Source organism: Schistocerca serialis, chromosome 5 (assembly GCF_023864345.2).
Source record: "Schistocerca serialis cubense isolate TAMUIC-IGC-003099 chromosome 5, iqSchSeri2.2, whole genome shotgun sequence".
NCBI classification, from domain to species: Eukaryota; Metazoa; Arthropoda; class Insecta; order Orthoptera; family Acrididae; genus Schistocerca; species Schistocerca serialis.
Window position 1 is genome coordinate 453,700,103 of NC_064642.1, and position 21,189 is coordinate 453,721,291.

Sequence of the window (21,189 nt, forward strand, 5' to 3'; positions counted from 1 at the left end):
CATGCACTTTACAGTGGTTTATACATGTATATGTAGTGAAGTTTTTCTCAATCTATACAAGACAGTTTCTAAGTGGGGGTGGAGGGGGCGTGAGGGGGTGGTGGGGGTGGGAGAGGGGGGGGGGGGGGGTAGAGGGTGGAGGGGGGGGTAGAGGGTGGAGGGGGGGGGTAGAGGGTGGAGGGGGGGGGGGGTAGAGGGTGGAGGGGGGGGTAGAGGGTGGAGGGGGGGGTAGAGGGTGGAGGGGGGGGTAGAGGGTGGAGGGGGGTGGAGAGGGTGGAGGGGGGTGGAGAGGGTGGAGGGGGGTGGAGAGGGTGGAGGGGGGTGGAGAGGGTGGAGGGGGGTGGAGAGGGTGGAGGGGGGTGGAGAGGGTGGAGGGGGGTGGAGAGGGTGGAGGGGGGTGGAGAGGGTGGAGGGGGGTGGAGAGGGTGGAGGGGGGTGGAGAGGGTGGAGGGGTGGAGAGGGTGGAGAGGGTGGAGAGGGTGGAGAGGGTGGAGAGGGTGGAGGGGTGGAGAGGGTGGAGGGGGTGGAGAGGGTGGAGGGGGGGAGAGGGTGGAGGGGGGGAGAGGGTGGAGGGGGGGAGAGGGTGGAGGGGGGGAGAGGGTGGAGGGGGGGAGAGGGTGGAGGGGGGGAGAGGGTGGAGGGGGGAGGGGGGGAGAGGGTGGAGGGGGGGAGAGGGCGGGGAGAGGGCGGGGAGAGGGCGGAGGGGGGGCGGGGAGAGGGCGGAGGGGGGGCGGGGAGAGGGCGGAGGGGGGGGGGGAGAGGGCGGAGGGGGGGGGGAGAGGGCGGAGGGGGGGGGGAGAGGGCGGAGGGGGGGGGAGAGGGCGGAGGGGGGGGAGAGGGCGGAGGGGGGGGAGAGGGCGGAGGGGGGGAGAGGGCGGAGGGGGGGAGAGGGCGGAGGGGGGAGAGGGCGGAGGGGGGGAGAGGGCGGAGGGGGGGAGAGGGCGGAGGGGGGAGAGGGCGGAGGGGGGAGAGGGCGGAGGGGGGGAGAGGGCGGAGGGGGGGAGAGGGTGGAGGGGGAAGAGAGAGGGGGAGGGAATGAACAGGAGACCATGCAGGAGGAGATGGGCAGAGAGGGGGAGAGCGTGCAGGAGGAGATGGGCAGAGAGGGGGAGAGCGTGCAGGAGGAGATGGGCAGAGAGGGGGAGAGCGTGCAGGAGGAGATGGGCAGAGAGGGGGAGAGCGTGCAGGAGGAGATGGGCAGAGAGGGGGAGACGGCGCAGGAGGAGATGGGCAGAGAGGGGGAGACGGCGCAGGAGGAGATGGGCAGAGAGGGGGAGAGGGCGCAGGAGGAGATGGGCAGAGAGGGGGAGAGGGCGCAGGAGGAGATGGGCAGAGAGGGGGAGAGGGCGCAGGAGGAGATGGGCAGAGAGGGGGAGAGGGCGCAGGAGGAGATGGGCAGAGAGGGGGAGAGGGCGCAGGAGGAGATGGGCAGAGAGGGGGAGAGGGCGCAGGAGGAGATGGGCAGAGAGGGGGAGAGGGCGCAGGAGGAGATGGGCAGAGAGGGGGAGAGGGCGCAGGAGGAGATGGGCAGAGAGGGGGAGAGGGCGCAGGAGGAGATGGGCAGAGAGGGGGAGAGGGCGCAGGAGGAGATGGGCAGAGAGGGGGAGAGGGCGCAGGAGGAGATGGGCAGAGAGGGGGAGAGGGCGCAGGAGGAGATGGGCAGAGAGGGGGAGAGGGCGCAGGAGGAGATGGGCAGAGAGGGGGAGAGGGCGCAGGAGGAGATGGGCAGAGAGGGGGAGAGGGCGCAGGAGGAGATGGGCAGAGAGGGGGAGAGGGCGCAGGAGGAGATGGGCAGAGAGGGGGAGAGGGCGCAGGAGGAGATGGGCAGAGAGGGGGAGAGGGCGCAGGAGGAGATGGGCAGAGAGGGGGAGAGGGCGCAGGAGGAGATGGGCAGAGAGGGGGAGAGGGCGCAGGAGGAGATGGGCAGAGAGGGGGAGAGGGCGCAGGAGGAGATGGGCAGAGATGGGGAGAGGGCGCAGGAGGAGATGGGCAGAGATGGGGAGAGGGCGCAGGAGGAGATGGGCAGAGATGGGAAGAGGGCGCAGGAGGAGATGGACAGAGATGGCAAGAGGGTGCAGGAGGATAGGGGCAGAGTGAGTAGAAGGGAGTGATGGACAGAGAGATGGGGAAAGTTGTTGGTCATTGTGAGGGGGGGGAACAGATGAGGGGGAGGAGGAGATGACGGTGGAGAAATAAATGGACCAAGAGAGGGGGAGGAGGAGATGACGGTGGAGAAATAAATGGACCAAGAGAGGGGGAGGAGGAGATGAGTACAACATATGTGTTGAACATACACGTGGGTAAAACCATGGGAATTAGGTTAGTTTCCCATAATGATGATGTTATACAGATAAGCAGTTTTTGGAAAGTCATGCCCTATACTAAAGTAAATTTCTCCCTCTATTTGGAGCTTAACATTTCACTGTCATTTATTTTAATTGACACATTGCAATTGTCATTTCAAGCTGATGAACAAGTGGATTAGAGAGTGTGCCTGTTGGCACAGTGAATGGAACAGTTCATCATATCATGTGACTAGAATGTTGTCAAACCTGGTACAGGCTATTGTGGTAAGGGGCAACACCTAGGGTATCAGTTCATTTGACTGAGGCCAGATGGAGGGTACCTTACTTGTGGGAAATCTATCTCAGAGTTCACATAGGCACTGCAGTTTTCACATGCAAGTATACCAATGGTGTGCAGGAGGGGTGGGGTGGGGAGGGGAGGGTCTCCATACCTGTTGTAGATTGTTATAGCAATGATATGTCAGATTACATCTATTCACCAGTTCAATGCCTGATGATAACTGGTGAGCAGCTATGCCAATTGGAATTTTTTTTTTTTTCCTATGGGATAAAGACGTCACCACTAATTTTTCTCACTTGACAATGTGCAGTGCAGAGATTAACATTCATGCAGTAACCCCACTACTGGATACTCAAAGCATAGAAAAAGGATGCCTGGACTGATGAATTGTGGTGCATGTCAGTATCATGGTATGAATAAATGAAAACCAATATGAGATTGTGTCTTCCATGTGCCAATAGACTACTGTTCAGTCAGAAGGTATTTTCATTAGGAATGAAATTATCTCTCACCTATGCTTGTCATAGTGCCCAATATATTTGTTTTGCTTACATTACACTGTGGTGACCTGCACCTTCAACAAGATAATTCACCAATTTCTAAATGGTTTGAAAAATACTCCACAGATATGGTATCTGATTTCATTCCTGTTTAACACATCTGGTGTGCCTTTGATCATGATGTGTTTTCTTTGTACCCGTGTCTGACCAATCACCACACTTATGAGGCGTGTTTTCTAAGTAAGTACCGTTTTGAAATTTAAAAAAGACGTGGTAAGATATCTCAATAATTTTATTTTCACAAGAAAGCCTGTACCTTAATCTACTTTTCTGCATAATTTCCATCAATATTGAGACACTTGTCATAACGTTGTGCCAGCTCTAACATTTTGATTCTAACACTGGATCCCTTTTTTTTCCCTATTTACTCCCGCTTCTTCTTATATCATATCATCATGCAAGTCCTCCCTCTCATAGAGGCCTGCAACGTACTCTTTCCACCTATTCACTCTCTCCTCAACATTTAACAATGGAATTCCCATTACACACTTAATAATACCACCCTTGCTTTTAATTGCCCCAGAGGATGTCTTTAATTTCTTATACACTGAATCAGTCGTTCCAACAATCTGTTATTTCTCAATTTCATCACATTTTTCATGCAGCCATTTCATCTTAGCTTCCCTGCACTTCCCACTTATTTCGTTACTAAGTGACTTATTTCTTTATTCTTGAATTCGCTTGACCCTTTTTGTACTTACTTGTTTAGTCAATCAGTTGAAGCATTTTTTTCAGTTACCCATGGTTCCTTCACTGTTACCTTCCTTGTACTTACGCTTTTGTTTTCAACTTCTGTGAGAAGCCCTTTTAGAGATGTCCTTTCCTCTTCAACTGCAGTACCTACTGAATTATTAATTACTGCTGTACCTATAGCCTCAGACAACTTCAAGTTTATCTCTTTATTCCTCAATATTTCCATATCCCATTTCTTTGTGCATTGATTTTTCCTCACTCGTCTCTTAATCTTCATTACTAAATTGTGATCCAAATCCATATCTGCTCCTGGGTGTGTCCTACAATCCAATATCTGATTTTGCATTAAATAAAATCTTCCTGTGCATCCTGGCCTTTTCCAAGTAGACCTCTACCTCATATTATTCTTTATCAGATTATTCACCATTATTGTCTGAAATTTATTTCAGAACTTAGTCTTTCTCCTGCCTCATCCCTGCTACCAAGCCTACATTCTCCCTTAACCCTTTCTTCTACACTTCCCTCTATAACCGCACTCCAATCGCCCGTGACTACTAGATTTTCAATCTCACTTTATGCACTGATTTATCCACTCGATATCCTCACATACTTTCTCATCTCTTCATCTGCTGCATGTGACATCATCATCATGTATGCCTGAACCATTGTTGTAGGTGATGGTTTGCTGTTGATTCTGATAAGAACAACCCTATGACTGAACTGGTTACAGTAACACACACACACTGCTCTACCTGCCTATTCACAACGAATCTTACTTCCATTATTTTCTGCTGCTGTTGATATTACCCTATATTCATCTGACCGGAATGCTTGCCTTCTTTCCATTTCACTTCACGTGCTCCCACTTTATTTAGATTGAGCCTTATAATTTTCCTTTTTGTATTTTCTAGCTTCCCTACCACATTCAAACTTCTGACATTCAGTGCCCCGACACTTAGAACATTATCCTTTTGTTGGTTACTCAATCTTTTTCTGCTGTTTGCCTCCCCCTTGGCAGCCCCCTTCTGGAGATCAGAATGGGGGATCTAGTCCAGAACCTTTTGCCACTGGAGACATCACCACCACACTTTTCAATTACAGGCCATTTGTCTTGTGAATACACATTATGCATCTTTAATGCTGTGGCTTCTATCACCATCTGCATCCTCATGCCATTGATCACTGCTGATTCTTCACCTTCAGGAGCAGTTTTCCACCACAGAGGCAATAGATTGCTCTGAACCTGTCACTTCTTTTACCTACAGAAATCATTTGTTACCTTGAAAAATGCCACATTGCACAACAGTTCGAAGATTGTGCTGAACTATCAATCCCCCTATAGCTGGGTGCATAAGCCAATTTGAAGGTCCCAGGAAGGTAAGGAAATTATAATCATGCCCGTAAAATTATTTGGTGTTTACAACAACTATGATATGGCTAGCTTTGCTTAGGGCAAACTTAGAAAGTAGGTGGGACATACAAGCAAAACAGGACCGTGAGAGCTCATAGACCCTCAAGGTAGACAACATATGGCCCTAACATTAACACTACATTATAGTGAATACAATTTAATAATAATTACTATAAGGGGGCAACAATAAGTTTGCATTTGAGGACCTTACTTGAATGTATATAGAAGACAGTTTGACTCTGAGGTGAGTATGTAAGCACCAGCATGTAGGCAAGGGATTAGTGTAGCATTCATGTCTTTCTGATATGCATCCAGTAAATATGGAAATGAAAATTATAGTGATGTTATTACGAAAATGTGTCCACATGAGGCAAACATGTTGTTATTCTTTTCTTGGCTGCTGCAGGATGAACACCTTCAGACATTCACTGGTAGAGAGAGAGAGAGAGAGAGAGAGAGAATAACTTCTGCATTACAAAATTCACAATATTGGATTTTGTGTGGAATTACAACCAGCACAGAAGCTGGTGCACGATTCCACAAGAGTGCTTTTTGACCGACATGTTGCCACAGATTCTACAAATTATAATTTTATCCCTTTTCTGACTGCATTTTACAAAGTCGCTGAAAAATTAAATTTTGGCAAGATTGCCCATCACCTTGAAAAATTTGAAATAACTAGCAAAAATGAAAGTGGATTCAGAATATGGTCCACTACAACTAAAGCCATATTTTCATTAACAAATAATGTTTTGGAATGTTTTGACAAGAAGAGACAGCCTGTTGGCATATTTTGTGACCTGTCTAATGCTTTTGACTGTGCCAGTCATAGAATATGTATAGAGAAAGACTGCCACTAATGGATCCAAGGATAATTAGGAAACTTGCTGAAATCCTGTCTACAGGACAGACAACAGAAAATAGCATTAGAAGGAAACAACGTGCAGGTAGGAGAAGTACAGTCTGACTGGGGAGATGTGGATTACGGAGTTCCACGAGATTCTCTCCTTGATCTCCTGCTGTTTCTTACCTACACCAATGGCCTACTTCTGACCTCCAACAAAGCAAGCAACTTCAAAATGTTGCCAGATGTCAAGCATTGTGACAGACAATAAAATATGGCTTCAGAATTTATTGGTAACCAGTTACTTGCAGATGTTCTGAACTGGTTCACAGTACATTCTCTAGCAAAAAAACTCAAAAAAATGTATTATATTCACTTCCACGCTCATAAAGAAAGCCAGCAGGAGATTGTTATTGCACATAAAAGCCAGCAAATAAGAGGGTACATCGTTCAAAACTCATAGGCATCCAGTTACACAATAGGTGTAACAGGGAACATTGCATCCTTCAAACCTTGAAAAGGCTTAGCTCACTTACATTTCCTACCAGAATAATATCAAAATGGGAGACATCAGTGTCTTGAAATCTGCCTGATTTAATTTCCTGAAGTGTTATGGAATAATCTTTTGGGTCAATTCACCATTTATCAAAAGAAGTTTTTAGAGTGCTTCCATTCAGTCATGCTTCACAGTGTTACTCTGTATGAAACAAAGGAGTCACAACTGTAACAGGACGAAACGTGACATACATGTGACCAGAAGATTTGCCTCTGGTGCAAAAAGGTGTAAAATACACTAGCACAAAAACTGTCAACTCACTTCCAAGTGATTAATGGCCTAAGTGAAAAAGCTGATTATTTAAAAGTAAGCTAAAGGATTTCCTGATTGAAAAATTAATTAAGCCTTACAATTCACATTTCTTGTGTCACCTGAATGGTCTTTGTATTTTATATATACAACTCTGTGTTTAGGTAACATCTGGAATTCGTATTTTCCACCTCTCTGTGTGACTGTTAATGACCTGAATATCATAATGTGTTAAATGTTTTGACTTGTTTCACATCTAAGTGCTATCACGCAATAATGAATGTATGGAATATGTATCATATTACATATAAAAAACAAATAAATAAAAACTACATTAAGCCAACTGAAGATTGGTGCAAATTCAAAATGCATTTTGGCATAAATAAATAAAGTCCAAAAAGAGGATGGTTATCCTCTTCCTTCAAGTAGTTTAATTCACAATCATTTGTGCAATCATCACCATCACAGGTAAATAGTAACCAAGAATTTAATCATGACATTCTGAAATCAGATTTTTATTGTAAGGCGTATGCAGAAGCAGATGCAAATCCACATCACAATTTAGTAATGTGACAAGTAGACAGGTTTGAGAGAATCGTCTAGAAGAATCAATGTGTAAAGAAGTGGGACACTGAAGTACTGAGGAGTGGTGGCGGGTGTTCAAAGTTCTTTAAGAGTATATATATTTTGCAATAACGGATAGCATAATAGACAGTTCAGCTGAAGAGAATGGACATCTCTAAAAAGGGCAATCACATAAGTTGGACAGATAAATTTAGGTATAAGGAGCGCAACTGTGAAGAAATTTGGGTAACAGAAGAAATACATCAAGTGATTGATGAAAGAAATGTTCAGAAATAAATAACTGTAGAGATGACAAAACAAAATGGCTGCAGAAAAAGGTGAAGAAATCAAAAAAGAACTGACAATTTGAGGTGTTGGTTATTCTGCAGAATACCTGTGTCATTCTTGCACAATATTTCAACATATGACTCATTGTCTTCAGTTGCTACCCAAGACTGAACCTGTTCCACTCAATGACTTGTCTCAACTAGCACCTGATGAAGATGAAGACTCTCTCTGAAATACTGTGCAAGAATGATGCTCATCTACCGCAGTATAGCTGATGCCTCAAGGTGTCAACAAATGACCAGATACTCTGAACAATGGTTATCAGAAGGTCTGATTCAGCATATAGAAAAGTCAAAACAGTCTTCTGTGAAATTAAAACTTAAGGCATCAACTTTAAGAGTACAATGGGAATTCCACTGTCAAAGGCAGAGAGAATAGGTAGATGGAAAAAGTACAATTAAGGCTCCTCCGAATCAAGTTAGTTTGTAGAATCTATGGATCTGGAGAGAGAGATCTACATCTACATACATCCTCCACTAGTGACTGTATGGAGCATGGTAGAGGGTACCCGATATCAGTGTCACTCATTTCCTTTTCTGTTCCAATCACATACAGAGTGAGAGAAAAATGACTGTGTGTGTCTGTACGAGCCGTAATCTATCTAATCTTACCTTCATTGTCCTTATGTGAAATGTATGTTGGTGGCAGTAGAATCACTCTGCAGTCAGCCTCAAATGTTGGTTTTGTATATTTTCTCAATAGTGCTCCTTGAAAAGAATGTCGCCTTCCCTCCAGTGTTTTCCATTTCAGTTCCTGAAGCATCTCCATAATACCTGTGTATTGTTCAAACCTACTGGTAACAAATCTAGCAGCCCACCTCTGAATTGCTTAGATGTCTTCCTTTAATCCAGCCTGTTGTGGATCCAAATACTCAAACAGAATTCAACAATGGGCCACATTAGTGCCCTATAAGCAATCTCCTTTACAGATTAACCACACTTTCCTAAAATTTTCCCAATAAACCCAAGTCAATCATTTGCCTCCTCTACTACATTCCTTACATGCACATTCACTTTCATATTGCTTTGCAATGTTATGTCTTAGATATTTAATTGACTTGACTCTGTCAAGCAGCATACTACTAATACTGTATTCAAACATTATGGGTTTGTTTTTCTACTCAACTGAATTAATTTACATTTTTCTACATTTAGTGCTAGTTGCCATTTATCAAAGCAAATGGAATTTTCTCTAAGTGATCTTGTATCCTCTTACTGTCACTCAGTGATGACAGCTTGCCATGCACCACAGCATCAACAACAAACAGGTGCAGACTGGTACTTACCCAGTCTGCCAAGTCATTTATATATAAAGAAAATAGCAGCAGTTCTATCATCCTTGCCTGGAGCACTCCTGATGATGTCTTTGATGAACACATGCCATAGAGGACAACATACTGAGTTCTGTTACTTAAGTCTTCGAGTTACTCACATACCTGGTAATATATTCTGTATGCTTGTGCGTTCATTAACAGTCAGCAGTGCGGCACCATGTCAAATGCTTTACGTAAATCTATAAATATGGAATCTGCCTGTTTCCCTTCATCCACAGTTCACAGGATCTCTTGTGAGAAAAGGGCAAACTGAATTTTGCATGGGCAATGCCTTCTAAAGCCATGCCAAGGAAATTTAATATATTTAAACTGTGAGTATGTTCAAGGATTCTGCAGCAAATCAATGTTAAAGATATTGGCCTTAAATTTTGCAGGTCTATTCTTTTACCCTTCTTGTGTATAAGAGTCACTTACACTTTTTTCCAGCTGCTTGGGGCTTTGCAGTGGCCATGAGATTTATGATAAGTGAGGAGCCAATGGTGTAGAGTACTCTTTGTGAAACCAAACTGCAATTCCATCAGGACCTGGCAACTTATTTGCTTCCAACTCTTTCATTGTTTCTCCACACCAGAGATGCTTATTACTGTGTCATCCATACAGGACTTCATACGATGGTCAAATAGCGGTATGTTTATATTATTCTCCTGTGTGAACAATTTCTTAAATGCAAAATTTATGACTTTGGCTTTACTTTTTCTGTCTTCTCTGGCACACCAGACTGGTCAACGAGTGACTAGACAGAAGCCTGTAGTCCCACCTAGCAATTTTATGTAGGACCAGATTTTTCTTGTGTTCTCAGCAAAATTTATTGCTAAGGTGTGACTGTGCTAGTAGTTCTAAGCTCTGTGCATCAATCTTTTTACGGACATGAATTTCCTATTACCGTTTGCCTGTCATCATTTGCATGTCCTTTTTTGAACTCAGAGTGCGACAGGCCTTGCTTCCTCAGCATTTTTTAAAATTTTGTTGTTAAACCATGGCGCATCAATTCCATCTTTAATTCACTTATTTGGCACATACTTCTCCACAGTATGGATTTACAATCCATTTAAACTTTGCCCATAATTCCTCTACATCCATCGTACTGGAACTAAATGGTGTCAGTTCATTGTGTAAGTGGGATGCTAACAACCGTCTACTGCTCTTTCTAACAGAAATACTCTCCTAGCCTTCTTGACTGATTTAATAACTTTAGTAATAAAAGTTGCTAATGATGAAATCGTGGTCACTAACCGTATCTCTATACAAATGTCGTCAAAAGGCCAGGCCTGTTTGTAACTACAAGACCTAAAATATTTCCACTGTGTGGGCTGTCGAACTAGATGCTCAAGACGACATACCAACATCAGAAAAATATCATCCACATAATTTTGAAGATAGCAAAGGTGGATAAGTGTGACAACTATCACACTGTCAGCTAAACAGCTTCTGAATCCAAATTTATCACGAAAATAACATACAGAAGAATGCAAAAGAAATTGAGTACTGTTAGGTGGTGATCAGCTTGACTTCAGTAAAGGCAAAGGCTCCACTGAAGCAGTTCTGACGATGTGTTTTATTATGGAAAGCAGAGTGAAAAGAAAGCAAGACACCTTTATAGGATCTGATCCTAGAAAAAGCATTCACCGATGTAAAAATCCCTGATCTTCAAAATTCTCAGAAAAACAGGCATTAGGTGCGGGGAATGAAAGGTAAAAACCAAGAGGGGAAAAAAGAATTGAACACCAAGAATGAAGTGTTTGGACTAGGAAGGGTGTAAGACAGGGATGTAGCCTTTTACCCCCTGCTGTTCAATCTATACATTGAAGAAGAATAGAAATAAAAGAAAGTTCAAGAGTGAGATTAAAATTCAGAGTGAAAGGATATTAATGATAAGATTCCTTGATGACACTGCCTGCCTCAATGTACATATGGAAGAACTGCAGGACGTGCAATGGAATGAACAATCTAACGAGCACACACTATGGACTGACTCTAAACAGAAGACAGACTTAGGTAATGAGTCCTAGCAGAAATGAGATCAACACCAAAATTTAGGGCCACAAAGTAGACAGAGTGAAGGAATGTTGCTGCCTTGGAAGCAAAATAATACGTAACACATGAACAAGGAAAACAAAAACAGTAGACTAGCACAGAAAAAGTTAGCATTCATGGTCTAAAGAAATCTGCGAATATCTGACATCATCCTTAATCTGAGAAAGAAAATTCTGAGAATCTATGTTTGGAGCACAGCATTGTATGAAAGTGAATCATGGACTTTGAGAAAACTGGAAAAGAAGACAAGTGAGGCATTTGAGATGTGGTACTAAAGACGAATGTTGATAATTTAGTGGACTGATAATGTGGATGCTCTCCACAGGAGGAGAAAGAAGAGGAACATGTCAAACATTGACAAGAACAGGGGGCAGGATGCTACGATGTATATTAACATACCAAGGAATATCACTCCCGACATTAATACCACTTTTTCCTTGTCTTTTTCTTTTTGTTAATAGTACAGTAGTTAATCAAAATATTAAATTTCTTTCTCACACTGGGGTTCACAAAACTTTATTCTTCACATGAAGTTTTCCAATTAATGAAGACAATAGTATCATTAGTTCACCTGTGAATATTTTATTTGAAGAATTATTAGTGATCTAGTGTACATTTAAATTAGAAGAAAGTGAAATTTTTGATGAACTGAAAGCTGTCTGTTAATAAACTGGTACAGCCCACTGAAATCCTTCATTCTGCTCTTTTTCACAAATGCTCTACTTTTCCAAAAACTTTTTTATTCAGATGTGTTTACAGAACTGCTTTTTCTGTTTCCAAAAATGCATCATTTACTAAAAAAACTATTCAGTTTTGCTAGTTTGTTACACAAAAAATGGAAAACCCATGATAGAATAGCAACAATATAGAAAGGAGACAGTGCTACTCCCCAGATTGAGGGAACACTGAGTCACAGACAGGCACAATGAAAAAGAATGCTAGAAATATTTGAAATATTTCAACTTCTGGACTAAGCCCTCCTTCAGAAGCAGAAAATTCAGATATCCACATACGAACAATTTGCACATACCTGGCCACTGTCCCCAGAGGCTAAGGCCTAACTGCATCTGCATCTGATGTGAGGAGCAGTCTAGTATCTAGTGGGTAGTATCTAGTACTACACATGCCTTCCTAACCTGCCCACACACCTACATAGTACTTTCTCTCTTCTATTTCTCTTCTCTGTTGGATGGAGGGTGTGAGGACAGTAAGTTACTACGTTGTGGCTGGGATCATTTTGGGAACAGAGAACAAGTTGTAAGGATGACTCACATCTGCGTAATTCAGTAAATCTGGTGGTGGTGGAGGAGAGGATTAAGATGGCCTGTGTTGTAAAGCAGCCACTGAAATCAAGCATCTTATGTTCAGCTGCACTGCTGTGCCACAGGGTGGTCTACTTCACTCTTTACCACAGTTTGGATGTGGCCGTACATCCTGGTTGACAGGTGGTTGGTAGTCATGTCAATATAAAAAACTGTTCAACGGTTGCAGCAGAGCTAGTGTACAACACAGCTGCTTTCACATATGGCCCAGTCTTTGATGGGGTAAGGTAAGCCTGTGAAAAGACTGTAATAGGAAGTGCTGGGTGGGTGGATTGGGCAGGTCTTGCACCTGAGCCTTTCACGCGGATATGATTCGTGTGACAGGGGATTGTGAGTGGCATAGGGATGGACAATGATGTGTGGGCAACGGAACACCAATTTAGGCGAGGTGGGAAGGACTTTGGAGGGGTGGTATAGATCGCGGGTAGGATGTTCCTCATTTCAGGTCATGATGATAGATAATCAAAGCCTTGACAAAGGATATGGTTCAGTTGTTTCAGTCTGAGGTGACAAAGGGGGGGCAGCCTTTTGTAGCTGGCTCTTGGGTGGTGGGAGGATTGGGGGGGGGGGGGGGGGGGAATTGCATAGGAAATCCATTTGTGGACTAGGTCCAGGGAGTAGTGCCTCTCTGTGAAGGCCTTAGTGATACCTTTAGCACACTGGGAAAGGGAATTGTTCTCACAGCAGATATGTTGTCTCCATCTGGTAAGACTGTATGGGAGGGATTTTTTTGATATGGAAGGGCTGGCAGCAGTCAAAATGTAGGTACTGTTGGTGGTTAGCAGGTTTGATGTGGACAGAGATGTGGGTTGGAGGAGAATAAGATGAAGCGGATGGAAGAGAAGGTGTTGAGATTATGAAGGAACGAGGGCATGGTGTCTTGGCCCTGAGTAATGATCATGAAGATACTGTCAATGAACCTGAACCATACCAGATGTTTGGGGGTTTTAGAAGGCTAGGAAGGTTTCTGCTAGATTCCCCATAAACAGTTTGGTATAGGAGGATGCCACACGGGTGCCCATGGCTATGCTGCAAGTTTGTCAGTGTACCTTTTCTTCAAAGGAGGAGTAGTTATGTGTTAGGATAAAGTTGGGTAGACAAATGAGGTAGAGGGTTTGAAGTCTGAAGGACATTAGGAACAGTAGTGTTCAATTGCAGCAAGACCATCGGCATGAGCAATGCCAGTGTATAGGGAAGTGGCACCAACAGTGACTAGTAGGGAACAGTGCTCCTCTCTCTCATCTGGACCCTGCTATCCCTTCCCCCTCCCAGCCCCACTCCAGATTGCTATTCACATGACAGTCCCATTCTGATACGAACTCCCAGTGGTAGCGGATGTGTGCATGAAATGTGCTTGCTTGTGTGAATGTGTGTTTATTTTCATTGCTGAAGGAAACTTTTGCTGAAAGCTATAATATGTAACAGTCTTTCCGTTGTGCCTCTCTGCAACTCATCTGGTCATGTTTAGGATGAGTAGCACTTTATCCTTTTCCTATTAATATTTCTAGCTGCCATGTAATTTATGTTAATTGCAATATTTTCTTGATTAAAAATCACAGTGGACTACCAAGAACTGGCATATGATCCCAGAACTTAATTGTTGTCAGAAGATACAGATAACAATGTACTGGTGGTGTTGAGTTGCTGACAGGCACACTGGAAATGAATGCTAGATATATTTGGCTATCAGGCCAACTCCTCCATCAGATGTAGAAGAAACATACACATTCATACCAGCATAACACACACACACACACACACACACACACACACACACACACACACACACACACACACACACACATATTCGGGTGCTAAGAGCCATTCTGGATTTTCCATTTTTTTAGAGGGTAGACAGATACATAGACAAATATCATGCAAATAACATCAACAATAATAATAATAATAAACAAAAATAATGTATCATGTGTTGACAGCAATGTCCTCTTCTAAAACAAGCATGAAAAAAGTAAGGTGTATCGCATTGGGGAATAAAGCTTCAGGTGTTCATATGAAGAAAAATTAGATTCACAGCATAGAAGAAGGCAGCATATCATGAAATCTTTATTTCCGTTAATTACATTGTTGCAAACAAATTTTATCTCCTTAAAGACATGAGTATTTACTGATGAAGCAGTTTTGTAAAATATAAACAAGAAAGGTGAATGTGAAAACATTACTATGAAAGAGAAATTTCAGAAAATTCAGGTCATGTGAAATGAGAAGATGGAATCATAAGAAACTTAAGACCAAATACCAAGTGAAGCACACAAGGTGTATGAGACAAATAAATGAAAACTAATAAATAAATGAAAACCAATAGTAAATTGGATTCAAATAGTTAGGAAAATACATTTATTGGGTCTCTTGGGTACCTAATGTCTCCACCTTGTTCCTCAGAGAGTTACAACTTTTCTTCCACATTAACCCTTCATAAACATGGTTTCTCATTATTTAATACAAAAATTACTTTTAGATTATGCACACTCTGAATGATTGTTAACAGCAACTAATGTTAATATTTTAGCAGCTTTAGGAAGGAATTTCTGTAATATATCTATGGTGTGGAATGCATTTACCATAACAAAACTTATACTTATTTGTTCATTTTTTAATCTGAACAAATGTTTCCTGCACACTTCAGTCTGTTATGACCAAGAATGAATTAAATGATCAGTACTAGCTGCTGTTGAATTCTGAAATATACTGTTCCCAAGACTCACCCTCTGGTTGGCTGTTCCTTCTGTTAAGTGGATCCACCACAATGTCAGGGGAAGGGGGATCAACGAACAGAACTGAGAAACAAGACAAATTTTCTTTTTAAAAATATGAAGCCCTTTCATAATGAAATTCAAAATAACTATAGTTTAAAAGCTAATCAAATGTGACATACTGCAAAAATGCACATTGTTTCCAGTTTCTAGATGGGACTCTCACAAAAAATCCCTTGTCTGAATTTTGTAATATGTACAGTGACAAATGTTTGCTTAATAATGCATATATGTGCTATTAATGTAAATCATCATACTAGGAACACTCAACAAAATGGATGACAGTCATTGTAAAATTGTTGTACACTTATTCAAAATGTTTTGGGATGACATATGACGACATGGAGAGACTGAACACCACTAATCTACAAACTAGTGGAAATTTTCCTAGTTGTGACTGAGTGAAACTCAGCCATCCAGCCACAACAGTCAGGATCTATTGAATAAAAACACCCATGTTTTTTGACTTTCAGAAAACATTTACTAGATTCTATACTGTCACTTAGTAATTAAAACTTATTGCTTCATGTCACTGGACAAATATGCTATTAGACTGGATATTTCCTAGCAGGCAGAATCCAGTATATTGTCCTGTGTGGAAATATTCGGTAAGCAAAATACTTATCAGGCACTTAGTATGCAATTTCTAACCACAATACTGTCATGCCTTGACAATGATCACATCCAAATCCAAAAGCAGGTCCATAAATGAAGTACAACACTATGCACTTATAGTACATTTATTACCGATATCAGTGTATTCAATTCCTGGGCAGTGTGTGCTACTATTTATTCAAACATTAAGTATTCCAAAAATTGCAAATGACAGATACTAAATATCAAATAATTTCTGGTAGTTGGGTTTTCAATGGCAACCTGTAGTACCCCATCTACCAACGGTAATTGTTAAGCCACATTGCATACAGCACAGGTCACAGCACTGCTCCATCTCCTGGAGAAACAGCGACCTGCTGTTTTAGCAGTTCTCATCAGAGCCCACTACAGCACCCTTGATAGAGCGCTTGTCAATGGTCATCTGTATAGCACATTCTGGTCTTGCTCTTCCATCCTTTTCACTATGAAGAGCATCAAATCATCCCCTCCTATTGAAGTTTCACAGTTGTCAAGCAGGGTTTCAGTTTCTTCAAATGTGAAGTCTCCATTATTGATTTGTGGCTCAAGACTGTTGTAGAGCTGCTTCGAATGTCTTTCTATCCATACTAAGTGTCTCGGGCTTTATCTTACTGGCTGGTGTATCGTGTTACAGCTCTCTCTGTCCATCCCTGTGTATTCAGGGTCTGTATGCAAGCCAGCTGTCTTGCTGCTTCTATCCTCACAATGAGATGTTTTACAGTGTCAATCTGAGTATCATCACACTGAAACAGTTTGAATGGAAACAGTGTATCCATTGTTGTTCTGGCCTCATATGCCTGCTAGAACAGACATAATAATGTAAATCCTGTAGTGTCTTGCTAGTTTCTCAGTGCCGACTATTGTTCACTGATACCCATTTGTTGACAAGAACTTCCCAAGACCTCAATTTCAGTTCAGTGGAATGGTACTGTTAGAGGTAAAATTGGCACCAGATGCCTTGGGGGTAATTGTAGCGCATGCTTCTGTCATTGGCATTCTTTACAGCAGCCCACATGGGGTCTAATGGGTCACCAGAGACCTGGCTAGTTATACCTACATCTGATACTGTCTAGAGTCTTCCCAAGTCCCAGATGACAAGATGTTGAAGGGTTGAGGAAACACTTCAGGATTGTTTGTTATAGATGAGCCAGGATGGCAAGCAGTCATTTCCACAGCAGCAGATCATAGTTCCTCTGAAAGAACATTCCGTTTAGTGACTGGAATCCTCCTTTGGTTGGTTCCTACTCCTCCTCTAAGGTTTCTATGGTTTTCAGCAATGCTGGATCTTCCTACTGTTTAGCAGCAACATAGCAATGATGACTGAGATTTTGTCTATTCTATCATGTTCTGTCAAGTGCCAAAGGACTCCTGGAATGGCAATGAATGTTCTTGTGTTTGTGTCTGCCTTTGTATACCAGTGTGAAGCCTCGTGCCCAGCAAAGAGAATGATGGTGTGTCACAATAGTGAATGGTTTGTCAAATAAATACAGCTCGAACTGGGAACCCGACAACTGCAAAGCATTCTTTCTTGGCTGGGCAGTAGTTCATCTTAGAAATGGAGAGAACTCCCAGAGCAAAAGCTATTACTTTTTCACTTCTTCCTGAATTTGTACCTGAACTGCATCTATTTCAAACCACTAGTGTTAGTGTGAAGTTTTGTCTCTGCATTCTTGTCATACAATACTATGACTGTAGATGATGTTAGTACCCCAATAAGGACAAGGAAAGCTCTTTCTTCCACCTCATTCTAAGAAAATTTTGCATCTCCCTACAGTAGTTCTTATAAGAAAAGTGCCTTGATACAGTATTATGAATCACTTGTAGTATGAGCACATGATGAGAAAACTTCACATATTGCAAATGTCCCAGGACTTCTAAAATCAGTGACTGCTCTAATTTCCTCTGGGTTGGAATGAACTTCATTGCTATTACTAAATGCTCCATGGTGTGTGTGTGTGTGTGTGTGTGTGTGTGTGTGTGTGTGTGTGTGTGTGTGTGTGTGTGTGTTTATGTCATTGATGCAGAGGCACTCTTTCACATTCCGGCAGAGACTTGCAGTCAGAACACACTTCAGCACAGTTGTCAGGCTGCTTGGATGTCTTCGAAAGAACAGTAATGTGTCTACATAGCAAAGACATGTCACCCATTTAAGGCATCAAAGGACACTCTCCATTACACATTTGAAGGTAACTAGAGTGTTACATTGGCCAAAAAGCGTAAATTTGAATCAGAGGCCATCAGGAGTTGTGAACACAGTCTTTTTCCCAATCAACCTCTATTTGCCAGTGGCCTTTCTGCATGTCAATAGTTAAGAAATACTTTGCTCCTTTCAAGCAGTCTAGGGTGTCATCAATGCGGAGCAGCGGATAAACACCTTTTTTCATGATTTTGTTTAGTCACTGGCAGTTGACATAGAAATGTTATCTGCCATCTTCCTTCCTCACAAGGGCCACAAAAGAGGACCAAGGACTCTCAATGATGTCATCCTGCAACATCATTTCCACTTCCTCCTGGATTATATGTAGCTTAGCTGGTGACACACATCAAAGGTGCTAACTGATTCATGGACGATCTCCAGTGTTGATGCAGTTTTTTACCATGGACCCATTGGTCTGCCTTCTCTCCAGTTTGAAAGCATCTGAAAATTGGCACAGAATGGCTGAAACTCAATGTTGTTCCTCAGTCAGGCCAGACCCTATTAGCATTTCTGTAGTAGCTTCCTCCATTGCATTGTCTGTAGCAGCAGTGGAGCAAGAGTGTTCATTGATGGCACCGAGCTGCCTATCCTGGACTGGTTCACTAGCTCCTAAGCATATACCTTTAGGGATAAGTTGTGGCTCCTGATAAAAATTAGTGATCCAAAGTTTTCATTGACCACTTTTTCTATTTATGATCATCACTAGGACATAGATTTTATTTGTGAGCCTAAGTAGTTCTTTTTTCCTTTTAATTGACAAGAGCTTCATAGTTTAACTGAGCATCTATATTGACAACTGGATTTCTTCTCATTGATGACTACATGATAACAACATCCCCAACAGCAAACAACCATGCAAAGTGGTCTTTGCTAATATGAGCTTGTTGGACTAGCTTCATCAATCTGCAGCTCTGACCATCCACCGGCTATAACTGCTTGGGACAATTGCAAGAAGTGCCACCCAAGGAGAACATTATCACTACATTCTGCTAAAATGACATATGAAAGGCTGCGAACTGCCACTGATAATTATATCCAGCAGCTAGGAACATGTATTTATTGCAAGTATATTTCCCATTTGTGACCTACACAAATGCTTTCGTTTCACAGAAAAAAAGTCTTCCTGAGCTGATAATAACAAGCTTTTCACATCTCAAAAAAAGAAGCCCCTGAGCTAACTAGTGCTCAGATGGCTTGGCCATCAATGATGACATGGGTGAAATTTCCTGACATCTTGATAATTATGTGTGTGCATGCTTTTGTGACAATTGTGATTTAAGGTATGGTGATTTAGGTTGTTAGGCCCTGTCCTATTTCTTCTATATGGTCAAAGTTTCAGGATCTTTTAGTTCTCATGCTTGACTGAACTTTGTATCTGTTGCTCAAAGGATTTTCAAAATGGTTCAAATGGCTGAGCACTATGGGACTTAACTGCTGTGGTCATCAGTCCCGTAGAACCTAGAACTACTTAAACCTAACTAACCTAAGGACATCAAACACATCCACGGCCAAGGCAGGATTCGAACCTGCGACCGTAGCGGTTGTGCGGTTCCAGACTGTAGCGCCTAGAACCACTTGGCCACTCCGGCTGGCCAATGGATTTTTACCTCCAGCAGTCAAACCTCATCTAGTGTTCGTCAATTCAGTGACTAGGCAAATGAGTGGCTGGTACTTCTGCACAGTGATGAAGAATAGCTATGGTGTGTTGAAGAGTGATATTGTCTAGGATACAGCAATGAACTTTGTCCCTCAAGTCAACTTTAATCATCTGCAGCTAACTGGCATGAGTAGGTTAAATGTGATGGTTGATTTCTTGCAGCGTAGTCCTTGTCAAATACTTGATTGCACCTATGTTGGGTGGATGCTGGGTTGTCATTTGACATCTGTGGCATAAGTCTGAGTTGGCCAAGTCCATTCTTCCTGGTGTGTGTAGCTGATGGTGAGTGATGCTGTGGGTCAATACACAACTACTTCAACATTCTATATTACCTCCTGACATTCATGGCTACTATCTCTTGTGTACTTGGTCTGACATCTGGCTGCCATAAACTGGTTTATTTCTTCTCTTACTATCTGGTGTATGAGAGGGGCAATGTGTGACTCTTTTCTGTTGCATTTCCTAGAAGCACTGTTACCATCCAATGAATTCTTCAGTTGTTATGACATCCTTTATCAGAAGAACTTGGCAGTTTCTTCTGCAGCTGCTTCCATCAAGGATGCGATTTTGCCAGCTTCTGTCAGTATTCAGATTAACAATATGGCGTAGGGCCCAAACATCTTGTATATAAGACAGTCATTTCTCCACAACATTGGGCTCTGCTCTTCAATTCTTCTTCCACTAAACAGACTTGTTGCTCACTATCACCAATCATTTTCATCAGTTTTACCTGAAATTTGTCTCAGCTAATGAGCTTCTCTTCGTTGGTTCCTAATCTCTGCTGGGCATTGTCCTGCAGTAAAAGTATGCATTTGCCATTCTTGAATCACTGATGCGCTTTGTCATCCAAGTAAAAGTACTCATTTGCCAAACAAATAATGTCACCCCAACTGTTTTATTTCTTGACCTGATTGAATCTTTTCAACCATTTCATTGGGTCCTGACCAGCATCTCCTGAAAACACTGATGGATACCTTAAGTTCAGCTGACTTATTGTTTCCTGAATATACAGACCCTGGGAACCCTGTATCCTGATTTGTATTACATTGTAACCACAATCAAGTGCAAATCCAAAAGGGTCATCAACGAATTATAACTCTTAGCACTCAAAGCATGTTGATCATGAACAGCAATATACAGATAGAAGAGAACTCAACTCTTGGATGGAGTGTGGTACTTAAACATTACAAACACAAGAAATTTCGAAAATCTTCCAGAAATAGTACATACTGAGCATTAAATAACTGCCAATGGTTGGATTTGAACTGGTAAACCGAAGCATGCCATCCAGCAATGCTAACTGCTATGTCACTCTGCATGCAGCACAAATTGTGGCAATGTAATAATGATAGATTATTGCAAGTTAATGCACAGTAGATGGACAAGGGAAAGAACTCAATTTTGTTTGACTATACAATATGTTGTATGATA

At 42.4% G+C, this 21,189-nt stretch overlaps 1 protein-coding gene across 3 annotated transcripts in view; it reads right to left on the reverse strand.

Moving 5' to 3' along the window:
• LOC126481346 (SPARC-related modular calcium-binding protein 2) overlaps positions 1-21,189 on the reverse strand; it is an 831,237-nt gene that overhangs the window by 37,352 nt on the left and 772,696 nt on the right. For 2 of the 3 annotated variants that reach the window (XM_050105040.1, XM_050105039.1), the window contains one exon: positions 15,224-15,295. The exons of the other annotated variant lie outside the window; for it this stretch is intronic. In XM_050105040.1, the coding sequence (XP_049960997.1) occupies positions 15,224-15,295 (72 nt within the window). The remainder of the gene's footprint in view (positions 1-15,223; positions 15,296-21,189) is intronic. 3 annotated transcript variants of the gene reach the window in all.